General features: G+C 33.9%; 2 protein-coding genes across 3 annotated transcripts; both read left to right on the forward strand.

Moving 5' to 3' along the window:
* Positions 1 to 2,169: 2,169 nt before the first annotated feature.
* Atg9 (autophagy-related protein 9) lies at positions 2,170 to 7,735 on the forward strand. Of its 2 annotated transcripts, none has more exons than XM_018446255.1 (8): positions 2,170 to 2,394; positions 3,850 to 3,958; positions 4,130 to 4,449; positions 4,533 to 4,993; positions 5,065 to 5,249; positions 5,700 to 6,668; positions 6,759 to 7,127; positions 7,239 to 7,735. In XM_018446255.1, the coding sequence occupies exons 2-8, from the start codon at positions 3,905 to 3,907 to the stop codon at positions 7,389 to 7,391; spliced, it is 2,511 nt and encodes an 836-aa protein (XP_018301757.1). In that variant the 5' UTR covers positions 2,170 to 2,394; positions 3,850 to 3,904; the 3' UTR covers positions 7,392 to 7,735. The 2 variants fall into 2 exon arrangements, with proteins under 2 accessions (XP_018301757.1, XP_018301758.1); XM_018446256.1 differs by lacking the exon at positions 2,170 to 2,394 and adding an exon at positions 2,404 to 2,714.
* Positions 7,736 to 9,560: 1,825 nt separating this feature from the next.
* On the forward strand, positions 9,561 to 11,955 carry LOC108721514 (uncharacterized). Its single transcript, XM_018446084.1, has 3 exons — positions 9,561 to 9,751; positions 9,939 to 10,061; positions 11,665 to 11,955. The coding sequence occupies exons 1-3, from the start codon at positions 9,602 to 9,604 to the stop codon at positions 11,863 to 11,865; spliced, it is 474 nt and encodes a 157-aa protein (XP_018301586.1). The 5' UTR covers positions 9,561 to 9,601; the 3' UTR covers positions 11,866 to 11,955.
* The last annotated feature ends 1,906 nt before the right edge of the window (positions 11,956 to 13,861 follow it).

Consider the following 13,861-nt stretch of genomic DNA (forward strand, 5'->3'; position numbering starts at 1 on the left):
GTACGAGCCTCGGTAATGGAATGACTGCGCGATAACTGCGCGTAAACATGACGCGCCGTCTACCCGCCCGCCCGCGTCGAAACAAACCCTTAGCCCCACCTCAAGGTCGCGCGCCGATCATTTAATATGAGTGTCGAAATATTAACGTATATTACAAAATCAGTAAAATAATCTATTCGTTACATTTTTAATATTCTTCGCTTTATCGCAAGATTTTTGCTTTATTTCTTAGATTCATTTCTTAAATTCATAGCTCATGAATATCTTAGATATTTCATGTGTTCTCACATGTACGATATAAAAATGAGATTCTTATTGTTAGATATTTCAAATTGTGTTACAATAAGCGATTATTAGGTTGTAATAACTTTTTGTTACATTAAATCTGTGCAATGCACGCAATATGGAAGCAAATTTCAAGCAGGTACGTTAAAAATATTTAATGTCGTCGATGAAAATGAAATTACTTATAAGTAACTTAAATTTAACGTTCACTCATATTAAATTTCGTGCAAATTTATATAAAATTTAATAAAAATGTACTAAACTTCGTAAAATTTTATGAAAAGTACATTAAATTTCATGTACATGTACACAAATATACTTTTCAGTTGCAGATATATTAAATTTAATTTATTTCATAAAATTGAATTTAATTTGTGTAACTTAAAAGTACTTAAAAATATTAATTAACATTAAATTTCATCACATTTTTAACAGTGTAGACATCATATCAATCCCTTTCGTGAATCAATGCGACATCAGGAGCGACTCGTACTACACGTCCGTCCCCCACTGAGGTGACCGAGCGAATGCCGAAGTGATGACGTAGTCAACCACCGCGCCGCGCGTGCCACCCTCACCCCTCGCTGTTCGCCGCGCGCCGTTTGGAGATACTCAACTATTGCGTTTGAAAAATATTCACGGTTTATTCAATTATTCGTATTTTACATGATTTTGACAAACGGGTAGGTATCGTCGTACATTTCGCGCTTTGCTTTGTGGCCTCTCTGGCACTAGTTTAATCCTATATTACTTGCGCGATTCTTTTAAACGTAATTGATAATTATTCGCATATGAGGTATTTTTGATATTCCAACATTATATCTCAATTTTCATTATACTTTTAAATGATTCATACTTAAACAAAGATTGATATTCTATACATCCTTTATATAAAGATACATGTAAATTTTCTTTGCGAAACAATTTGCGTTCAACAGCTTTGGTCAAAAGTGTTAAATATCTTGTTAATCATTATTTAATTTTTCAGCTAAAAAATTAATTTATGACATTACTATTGCTGCAAATTATTCTGTGTTTCAAAAATTCTTTAAACTTACGTATAATGCCGATTATGGCTCGGTGAAACAATTGTTTTACGACTTATTTAAAATAGAAAATATAAAATAGATTCGGGAAACTTATTTAAAACACTAAATAAGAAATAAGTCAGAAGTGTAGTGGAGATATTTAAGTAAAATAATAAATACTAAATAACTCTTTTATATTGTTAACTTTATTTAATCCTTAGTACACACACACATATACACACACACACACACACACACACACACACACACACACACACACACCTTATACTTTTGAATACCCTTACTATACACACGTTGGGTCATTCGTGTTCTGAATCATATAATTTTCATCACTTTTACAAATATATAAAATATAAAAATTATTAATTTTTACGTATATTTTGACATCTTTAGAAAGTATTTGTAAAATTATATATTTATAACAAATTATAATATGCTCCTTATAGAAATAAATTAGGTGCTCCTGATGGAAGTAAATCCCTGAAATAAATCTATCAAATTAATAAAGATTTCAGTGAAATTATTTCCATCAGAGGAGCTGAAAAAAAATGGATATTGTTGTGTAATTTACGTCCACTTTTTCAAAGAGCAATAAATGCGCGGGAGCATTTTTGCGGTTACAGGAAAAAGGCCCTTACGTCCTCTCTCAGATTTCTCAAGAATAATCGACTATATGAATACCGACGTACAATTAAGTGGAGTACCTGTAAATTGTATACGTCTACATCGTCGACTATCGATAATTGTCGCATTTGTTTTCGATTCGTTTACGCTAATGTCCAACGATTCTCTCGGCGTCGCCACCAGCCGATAACTGCATTACCCTTCCACGGAAGAAACCGAGACTGGCCGAGGCTCAGCAAAGATGGTGAAACGCGGAGAGACAGATGTGCAGTTTTAAACGTCCCGATGTCTAAATCGCCAGTGAATAATCACGCGGACGGCGGCCGATATGCGAGCGGGCGATCGCGCGTAGCCTGCAGGTGGGATTGAACGTAACGAGTTGAGAGATTCGTCGTGATCCGGGCATCGCTCGTGGATCCGTAATCGCGGCACGAAGGTACGCGGAGAGGTGCGGAATGTGCCTTTGTTTATGGAGATCAGCTGTGCCCCCCAAAACATCTCGCGTCACCCTTTCCGTTTCGCGCGCTCTCCTCGCAATCAGCGAGCCACGCTGCTATTTTCGTCGGATAAAGGTCAGCCGAATTTTGCCGAATGCGGGGACGAAGTGATCGAGGAGCACGCGTAACGTTCTTCACCGCACCGTCCGTGCAGAGAACTCGAAAGAGCTTTCTCAGAAAAAAAGAAAAGAAATGACGGAAAAAGAGAGAAACCTGACTCACCGTGAGGATCTTACGGCTGAGAGAAAGAGAGAGAAAAGTTCATTGTTTCTTTGCGTTTTCCAAGAATAAGCTCTTGTTTTTAAGTCGCATTTTACCTCGGAGCATCTTAAAGCTTTATTGTTTCTGTGTTATTCTAGAGACTCGACAAATTTTGCAACGCAGAAGTTCAGGTTTCGTGTTGCGGGCATTGTAAAGTTCAATTCTCTTTGATCGTCTCTAAATACTACTATTCAGGAAAAAAATGGGCACGAAAGAGAAGTGTGTCGCACAATAATTAATATAATTTTAGGGAAACGTTTCCGGATGAAATGTATAATTCGATGAATAATCGGCTGATCCATGAAAATCGATTAATTTCATGATAAAACGCACAATATAAAGTGGATTTCAAAAAGAACGATAATAAAAGAAAATTTATTTAAAAGTCATGTATTTGGGACACTGCTTAAGTGGCAATTGTTGTTTAGTTTCACAATGAGGCAGAGATGTGCGTCATTCAAAGAGATTTCAAGTGACTTCCTTTGTGCATAAGTCAATTATTATCATTACCTTTGTTATTACCTTTGTGCTAAGATATGCGTCTAATGAGCAATACTTTACGCGAAAAATATTTTCAAAAACTCAATTACATTTAGATTCTCACACGAAATGCATGTAAAATCCCTTATAATAAAAAAATAAGCAGTTATGATATTTTATGAAGATTTTACAATGCTTATTAATATTTTTTTTTATTAATAAATTATTTCTTGCAAATATCGAGGTCTCGTTATTCTTCAGTTATTTTTATGTTTATTTTTTACATTATTTTACACTTTTACAGTAAAGTGCAAATAAAATGTTTAATCTTAGTAATATTTTTTTATACACTCATATCTTTGGATGAGATAAAATGTACGGTAATCGGATACTGCTATGTTACGTATTAATTGAAAAGCTTGCTGCAACAATGGGCTAACCTACTTTTTGTAAAAACGGAGTAAATAAACTCTAAAGTTAAAATGATGAGAGAAATGGGTTACTAATATCACATGTCGCCTACGTCATGGATATATTGATATTTTTTCCATTACTTTATAACTTTATAGTTCAGTTACTCCGCTTTTATTAAATATAGGTTAGCTCATTGTTGCAGCAAGCCTCTTCAGTATAGTAACTGATTTATATTTTAGATGCTTGTGGAGCAACCATCAACTGGTAGCTAATTAAATTTTATGACATGAAAGAATGAAACGAGAAACTGTCATTACCATTGTAGAGCCTGATCGACGAGCGCAAACGGTGAGATCTGATTATCTATTTTTGTATCCTAATTATAATATATAGATATATATATAAATATATAGATATACTTTCTCTTGTATAAGAATTTTCTTCTATAATTTATATTGAATAAGATAAAATTATTATATGTTTCTATATTATTGCTTCAATATCTAATTGCTTTCACAGATGACGACGGTATTGGACAGTAGCTATCAACGCATACAGCCTTATGAAGGGCAGGAGGAAGACGCGGACGATGAAGACGATCGTGAGGAGGCGCCTCAAGAATCAGGTGTCATCATTCATGTGGTACCAGAGGGTAACAAAGCACGATGGAATCACATCGAAGACCTAGATTCATTCTTCACGCGAATGTATCACTATCATCAACAACATGGCTTCGTTTGTATGATGCTCCAAGAAGTTTTGGAATTACTGCAATTCTTTTTTGTAGTTACATTCGTTACCTTCCTCTTTCATTGCATCGATTACAGCAAATTATATAGGTATACCGTTAAATTTGAAACAAATTATTATGCGATCTGCACATCATTTTAACGGATATTTAATCGATGCTCTGTATTTTTAGTGGTGGTGGAGATGGCAACGATACCATCCACAAAAGCGATGCGATAATGTGCATGGGAGATTGTATAAAGTCGATCTCTTCATTTTATTGGAGTCTTCTCGTAGTTGCGACAATTTTCTTTATCCTCCAATTCCTCAAAGTTTTGTATCATCTAACGCAGTTCTGGGAGATCAAAATGTTCTTTAATACAGCGCTCAAAATCGCTGATAGCGAGCTAGACAATTTTACGTGGCACGAAGTTCAGAAACGTGTGATAGAAGTGCAGAAGGAGCAAGAGATGTGCATTCACAAAAGAGAACTTACGGAATTAGATATATACCATAGGATATTAAGACATAAAAATTACATGGTAGCTATGATCAACAAATCGCTCTTACCTGTGCGACTCAAAGTCCCCATTATAGGGGAAGTCATTTTTTTGACACGGGGTTTGAAATATAATATAGAATTATTACTATTTTGTAAGCATAACTGCGTAATATGTATATTATATAACTTTATTAGAAATAACTAATTTATGTCGCTTTTCTAGGGGGACCATGGTCACCATTCGAAAATAATTGGCATCTAAAGGAAGATTATAAAAAGTTAAACAAAAGGCAAGAACTCGCACGATCATTGTCTAAACATATTCTATGGGTCGGTATCGCAAATTTTGTCCTGTGTTTCCTTATTCTTCTATGGCAGGTTCTTTATACGTTTTTCAATTATGCTGAAGTGAGTAATTATGTTGATTTATAATAATCAATGGCCGCGTTCAACAGAATGTTTATTTTGCAACTGTTGGAAGTTTTCTTCGCACCGATTGAATTATACTTTGATCTAGAGCAGGTCTGTCCAATTTGAGCTCCGGAACAAAACGCAAAGTCATCGACGCAAAAAAATTCAATGTAAGATTTTAGAAACTATAAAGTGTTGATAAACGTCATTCAGATGCCATATCAACACTTTACAGTCCCCAAAATTTTACCCACATTGAATTTTTTTGCATCAATGGCTTTGCGTTTTGGCTCTGGAACTCAAATTGGACAGGCCTGATTTAGAGGAATAGTCCCATCTCAACAAAAAACTTCCAACAGTTGCAAAATAAACATTCTGCTAAACACGGCCAATAATTTGTTTAACACGATAATCAATACTAACGTATGACAATAATATTATCGACAGACTATTAAACGAGAGCCAAGTGTTCTAGCGATGCGGACTTGGTCCCTATATGGTCGATTGTACCTGCGACATTTCAACGAACTCGATCACGAAATGAATGCGCGTCTCAGTCGCGCGTACCGTCCTGCGTCGAAGTATATGAGCAGCTTCACGTCTCCGATAATGACAATAGTCGCAAAGCACATAGCGTTTATCACCGGTAGCGTGTTGGCAGTGTTACTGGTTATAACATTGATCTATGAGCCAATATTCTCGATGGAACGCGTGGTTGCCTACATGACCATGTTAGGCGCGGTGGCAGCAGCCGCGAAGGCAATTGTACCCGATGAGAATCTAGTTTGGTGTCCCGAGACTCTTCTGACTGCTGTACTGGCTCACACACATTACAGACCGGATAGTTGGCGAGGGACTGCTCATACGCATACCACCAGATCGCAAGTGGCACAGTTATTCCAATATCGCGCGGTGCATCTGTTGGAAGAATTGGTTTCTCCATTCGTAACAACATACATTTTGTGCTTCCGTATGCGACACCGAGCCTTAGAGATTGTAGACTTTTTTCGTAACTTCACGATTGAAGTGGCTGGAGTCGGTGATGTGTGTAGCTTCGCTCAGATGGACGTACGTAGACACGGCAATCCCATGTGGCAGACTGTAGCGCACAGTCCCACAGTCTCTCCGCTGCCAGAGGAGAGACTGCATCAAAATGCAGGATACGACAATCAATATGGCATCGATCCGGACAAGTACCACGTACCGATGTCAAATCATTATACTCAGGCTGAAGATGGCAAGACCGAATTGTCCCTCATACATTTCACCCTGACGAATCCCGAATGGAAGCCGCCGTCCCATGCGGAAAATTTCGTAACTGCTTTGAGAGAAAGAGCTAAGAAGGAAGTAACTGCCGATCCCGATCCTTATAACAATCCCCTGATAGCTAGTTTGAACAGTCTGTCCGGTCTTGGCGTAAGTGCTCGATATTTCTTTCGTTTACTAAATAATTTTACTAGAGTTGTTTGCTTCATGTATCATTAATACATTAATATATTGTTACAGTACAGAGATCATGTATCGAATATTATTCGAAGTACGATCAATCAAGTGAGTGTACCTAGCATGAGTAACATTTTTACAAATCAGCCGGGTACATCAGCCACATCGGTCGGCGTCGATCAATCGTTTGCCACAAAATCTACCGTTCTACGTCGAGGTGTGTCCAGGACGGAAGGTCCATTGCACAATGATAGAGGATTCCTGTATGATTTGCAACAAGGTATATCGAATCAGTCGCTAGGTGCTTCTGTATTCGGATCGGGCCACAGTTACGTTATGGAGACGCATACGGATCCGTATGTACCTACAGAATTAACCGCTGCCGATATGTCTTTGTCTACATTGTACCTGCATGAACTTCATCATAGACAAGTAAGTATTTTGATCAATTTTCATGATGTAACAAACATCACGAGTACAACGTAATGAAGAACGTTGCAACTTTGACAAGATATGTAAAAAATAAAAATGTTTGATCTCTAGGTAAGAAGAAGGGGTTACCAAGAAATGGCAACGAGAAGTATATGGCAGCGAAGTCCGGTTCAAGAGCTAGCGACACTTCCCGAGGTTAGACAAGAAAGAATACCTCTCCTGTTGCATCAAGATTCCTCTTTAAGGAAAAACAGAGAATCCTAACATTAGAAATTTCATTTAAATAGCATTCGATTCGCGCAATAATCATCATTTTTAGAGGAATAAAGTGATTTTTATCTGTTTTATTATATAACGAATCCATGATTTATTTTACAATAAATAAGTAGTCGCTTTTAATTCCGAGAGTGAAATCGTTTGAACATTCTCGGTATTATATAGAGGTTATTATGTCTTCTAAATATTTTACACAGAATGCAGAGAGAGCATATGCTTCTTTCTCTCTTTTTCCCTCTCTCTTCTTTCTAAGTGTGTGGCCAACGATCTAATAATGCCTATTCTTAATATCAAAGGCCTATTTAAAAGCTTACATTTTATATGTAAAATATCCACACTTAATATTATTATATTTTATATTTTGACGTAATGAGCAAGGCTCTATATATAAAAAAGTACAATTGATTTAAAGGATTAGATCCAATATAGCATTGTAAATAAAAATTTCGACATTTTTTAAAGAAGTAATCAATATATGATGTTGTAATGTTTCTACACATTTTTCTAGATGTAATCTTAATTTTTAGAGGGTATCTTTAAAACTCATCATTGAATTGATATACATTATATATATATATATATATGTATAGCGGTTATTTCTAATGAAAACATTACATTGTTTCCTGAATTTAAAACTGAATTTTGAAACTTTTTTTCTAAATTGCTGCAAATTATTGTCATGATTAGAATTATGTAAATATCGTTTGAGTAAATTTATGAACCAAAATAATTTGGTTCATAAATTAAAGGGCTAAAGTTATTTCTTTCAACATCAAAAGATATATTTTTTTATGTTGATTTTTTAACAGATCTAATCCCTTAATTCAATGAGCTTTGTTATGCTACAAATGCAGCATATGTCAAAAGTTTGTCCAGTGACAATTAGAATATTTCAATTGTAAATGAGTTGAATATAAAGGCTAGCATAGTCTCCTTCCTTAGAGTGATAAAAGAAAAAACAAAATAATGTCTTTGTTCAATAGGGAGAAGTGCGTAACTTACTTGTCCGATAATTATTATCACCTCTCAATGCCACAATTCTCTAGTCATACGAAATTAATATCGCGCCGTAATATACTTCTTTTTTTTTAGAAATAAAATGTTTCTATTTATTTTTAACATTTTATTTTTATTAACTATTTTATATATATACATATTAAATATATATATATATATTATATGTATAATATATATTATATGCATATATACACATATATATATATATATATATAATACATACATATATGTATATATAACGGCGGCTATTGATGACTAGGGTAGAATCACATGTACATACATAATATCGCGTTTTCAGAAATCGCGATAACAATATAAAAGTTAAAAGTACGAGCTGTGTCTCGTCCTTTGACATAACACAGGTTGTTACGAAGTAGATTTAAGATAAAAATTTAGACTACTCTTATTCCTTGTTTATATATGCCACATCTAATAACTTAATGCGAAATCGATGATTTTTAAATAAATTGACATAATAAGTAAAGTTAAATAAGAAGATGCGTTTTGCTAAATCTTATATCGATGTGATTCTCATAAGATGAGAAATTATATATGCTGTAAGGAACATCTGTAATTATAATTATAACAAAAACAAAAATAAATTTCATAATAAATTGATTTATGTTAATTAAATTCACGCTCTGCATATTTTTCTCAGATTTCAAAATCGACAGCAGCAAGTTTTCCTCTGTATTTTCCGCCGGTGTTTGCTTGAAATAATTTGTTAAAATTTTGTTTGTTTACTGTGTTTGTTCTGAGAGTTTTATTCTTAAGCCGGTACTCGTAATCGATTTTTATATTTATATAGATCGTCTTAAATACAGTCTCTTAAAATGTCATGAAACCAATCAGAGAGTGTTAGCATCTTAAGACAATTCTTACGCGGGGTCTACAATAGAAGTCATAGAAAATTGACCAATTATAGTCGATTATTTTTCTCATATTCGACTGTGGTTAATTTTCGACGACTTAAGACTCTACGACCGCTATGACTTCTATTGTAGACTCCGCATTAAAATAATGGACTATGCCTTATGAATATATCGGCTGTAGAAGCTGAAAGTAAAGTGTTTTTGAACACGTCCTTGATTTTCAATTATTTCTCATGTGGAAAGCTTTTGTTTTGAAAGAATAATCGATAGTCGAGTAAACATGAGAAAAATGACTAGCAGAATGCAAATATGAACGCTTGTCAAGAGGTTGTATCGTCAACTGCCAAGTTATTGGATGTCTCCAAGTACAATCTGCGGTGTAATCGCAATATCAGTGAGAAAATGACGAAGAAAGACTTCATCTACGACATCCCAACACCGATGCAAACTGTGAGAAAGGTATTTCTCCTTATTTGCGGCAACAAGAATTACTCTTAGAGGATTTCTAAATGTTAATTTATAAATAATTTCAAAGTATAATATTTCATGGAAATAAAACGACGATTGATACATGCATGCGTTTATTGTCGTTTGATGATAATTCTTAAAATGTGTACATCTCGGAATAAAAATTTATAATTTGCAGTTCGAGACACAAAGACAACCAATTATCCTACTACGACGAAAAGATATTGGTACGAAAATGCCGCATTACACTGTAATTTCTGAGAAACGGATGGACAGTGGTGGCAGCGGTGATGCGGCTGTTGTAAGTAGATATTATTTATGAGAAATGCCATTTTATTATTATTATTATTATTATTATTCACTTTTGTTATTTATATGTCAAATCAAATTTTATTACAAATAAAATTTAGCTATGGGTGTTCGAATATTCTATTTTTTTAACTTATATTCTTTTTTTTTAACTTAAATAGTAAATTTAATTTAAATTAAATGAAAATTTAATTGTTAAAAAAATATATACTTTTTTTCCTATTGCATTGTTTTCTGTGTTATCCTACATAAACTTAATCTTAATATTATATATCTACTTCCATTTTAATCCGTTTTTATTTCTAGTGTTGAAATTGTTACTTGTTTTAAATATCTGTAAATTTCTGAGGTATAAAAAACGAATAAAAATTTCTTGTCAAGAGTGTATTAAAGTATAAAAGTTTGCTTAAAATTGCATGTATTAGCTAACTTAATTTACAAAATGATACCGTAGGTACATAAAATCAGTTAATTAAAAAATCTATATGAACATTTAACTCAGAGAGACCACAATACTTTACAATGTCGAAAAAGAGAAGGTTCTCTTGAAAAACTACACACAAAATCGTTTGTTTTCTATTTTACACCATTTTCTAAAAATTAGCTACTAGCTAAAAGAAAGGTAGAAAAATGGAAGAATTTTTCTTTCTGTTCCTTGGCGAAACTTTGGAGTCTCTTCTCGACCTCATTCTTAACGGACGTATTAGACAAAGTAACGGTTAGCCTCAACGACAATATTGCGACGTGACGAAGGAAAAGACGAGAGCATCGATGGGCGCAATACGTCATGCGGGATAAGAACTGAAAGACGACATTAAGCTGTATCTTGATTGTCTGCGTTTTTTACAATTTCCTTCAACTCATTCGCTGTTTGGCGTTAAAAGCCAGCAGTCTTGGTCAACTTTTTCCTCCAATTCCTCTGGAGGAAATGTCCGAACTCCTTTCTTCTCAGCGTTTCTTGCAAATGATTCCAGAGAAAAGCGAAAATAATGTGGGTGTCAAATGACGCGAGGCGATTAGTCAGACAAATTGAGGAAAATTTCCGAAGCGATCAATGAACGTTTCGAAGCAATGAAATTCAAATATTTACTTATTTTTTTATCATAGCAACTTGTCTTAAGTAAAGTAATTATATCAAAGAAGAGTTTTGTTGTAACTCTACTTTTTCGTGCCTTTTAGGGAATTATTTAAGTTTTTAATTATATGCACATCATAAGATGTTATTACAGTAACAAGTAGTAAAAAATTCTATAATTAGATCAAATATTTTAACAAAGCTTTGTCAATATAATTTTTCATAACTAGAATCTTGATGAAATAAAATAAGACCATATTACCTGCAATGCTCATAATATCCAGTCCATAATGAATAATTTCCTTTAAAACAAATTTTAGTTGAACTAAATAGCTTAATATTAAAAAACATAATTAAAAGATATATTTTTTTAAAAACGCTGATACATAGACGTACATTAGACTTTAAAGAGCTAATCTTTAACCAAAGAGAAAGTGAAACATTAATTTTTTTCATTTTTTAATATGTATCGACCTGTTCAAAAAATTGAAAACAAAAATTTCATTGTCGAATTTTTCAGGTTGCCGATCGACGTATTTTAAGATACTCGTGCAATCTTTGTCAAGAACCGATGGCAACTTTATTTTCTCTGTCAACACACGTCAAATTTCACTGCCAGAGATACTGTAAGATATGCTACTGGATTCTGCGTGAAAACGAGACAATGGAACGACACATCGGTAATTATCATCGAACCGTGCCAGAGATCGCAAGTTTCTAGTGCCTGAAAATCCGCTCAAAAACATCGAAGTAATAACGCCTGTTCTTAATCAAATGCCTATTTAAAGGCTTTTATTTAATATTTAAAATGTCTACATTTAATATTATTAATATATTTTTTTATTTTGACGAGCAAAATTTTAGATATAAAAATTATAATTGATGATTTAAAGCAGTGATGCGAAACCTGTAGTCTACCTATGAATTTTTTGCAATCAGCTAGCTCATAGCCGCAAAAATATGAAATTATATTTTCTATTTTATTCAAACAAAATGATATTATATGGCATGACATTTATTTATTTATGAAAATATGCCTCCTTAAAAAGATTGCGTATTATTGATTTAGAGAATTAAAGAGCTGATATATTGATAAGTAGAAACTTCAGCATTCTTTAGATTACTCTATATTTTCTTTGCTCCTATGACATACATGTGTTTATGTTTCATTTCATTTTATGTTATTGTAGTCGAGATTGCCTGAGATCGGCTTTATTTTAGTATCTTACATTTTAATTGCGGCAGTTATATATATATATATGAAATTAAATTATTCTTTGTTTTGAATTATACTATCAACGAATCATACAATTATAATTCCCGCGTTGGCGACGAGCCATCTGTCATTAAACAAATAAATTCATTAGTTGGCATATCGTCACAATGCGTCTCTATCTGCTTTATTTGTCTCAGATACTCTTGCACGCGAATTGAAAAGAAATTAGGTTAATTACGCTCTCGCCTAATCAGCGTAATACGACAGCCTTCACATGGCATTTCCGGTTTTTATCGCGTGCACGACGTACGTAGTAGATAACACGTTTACTAAATCATCATTAATTCCGTATTTCCGGATTAGGCATTTTCCTATCTACAATAAATCTGGAGCCGGGTTGCACATCAGTAATGCACATTTGGCACCGGGTATCTCGGAGAAATAGCCCCTCCATTTTTGCTCCATCAATTGAAAAATGTTCCAATTCGTATAAAAATTATGAAAAAAATTGCAGCAGGTCCGCACGCAGTTTAAATGCTATGAAATAAAAGGAGTAGGGATGATAGTAGGTAAAATCGGTTGAAATGTGCAACCCGGCTCCAAGTCTGATCTACAATATACTTGTTCATTGTACATACATGACTGTTCAACAAAAAATAAAAATTCACATTTTTGGACAAAAAATTTAAATCATGAATTTTTATTTAATATTATATACACGGTGCTTATTTTTTAAAATAAAAATAGAAAAAATTTTTGATGTCTCATTTTTCTATCCGTTTTTCTTTTGGAATTTGATCCTACGTCACGAGAAATATGTAGCGTGCGCTGCATCTATTTCTTTTAACGTCTATGGATTAAACATAGATAGCGCTCGAATACGAAAATTTGAAATATCCGCGGACAATTTCACACCGTTATGGCCGTGGCGTCTCTCATGTAGAGACTCTAATAAGAATCTGGACATAAGACAGACAATTTTGATTGGTCCGCCATGTTTCTTTTATTCTCAAGAAAGACAAAAAGAGATAAAAAAAATATAGAAGAATAGAAATGAAGTAGTGAGTGTGTGTTCTTCTCTCTCGTGTGATTTTGACAAGTGTTTCTAATTGCGTACATTTGATTGCGCGAATTCGTGTAGAAAAACATCAATCTTTGTCGTACATTTCTAATCATCCGAAAATCCGTCAAAAAATCACGCATAAAGAGAGAGAGAAACAGAATACATGTGACAGTAAAATCCTACGAAAAAGAATCTCTGAATCTCATAGAATTCGTTAATCCAACAAGACAGTTTCAGTCAATGGACTTTTAAACTTGTGGCATTTTTTTCTCTTCCAGAATGTTATTACATTTTCAAACTTTCTTTTTCCCTCTCTTTCAAATGGATTTTTGAATCTATCGGTCGCGGGTCGCGCAGCGGTGTGAAATTATCGGCGCGTCCTTTGAATCGATTGTGTTCAGTCGACCGAGAATACCGGACGCGAGGCGATCACGTTGC

The sequence above is a fragment of the Mycetomoellerius zeteki genome, unplaced genomic scaffold (genome assembly GCF_001594055.1).
Source record: "Mycetomoellerius zeteki isolate Tzet28-1 unplaced genomic scaffold, Tzet1.0 scaffold174, whole genome shotgun sequence".
In the NCBI taxonomy this organism is placed as follows: domain Eukaryota; kingdom Metazoa; phylum Arthropoda; class Insecta; order Hymenoptera; family Formicidae; genus Mycetomoellerius; species Mycetomoellerius zeteki.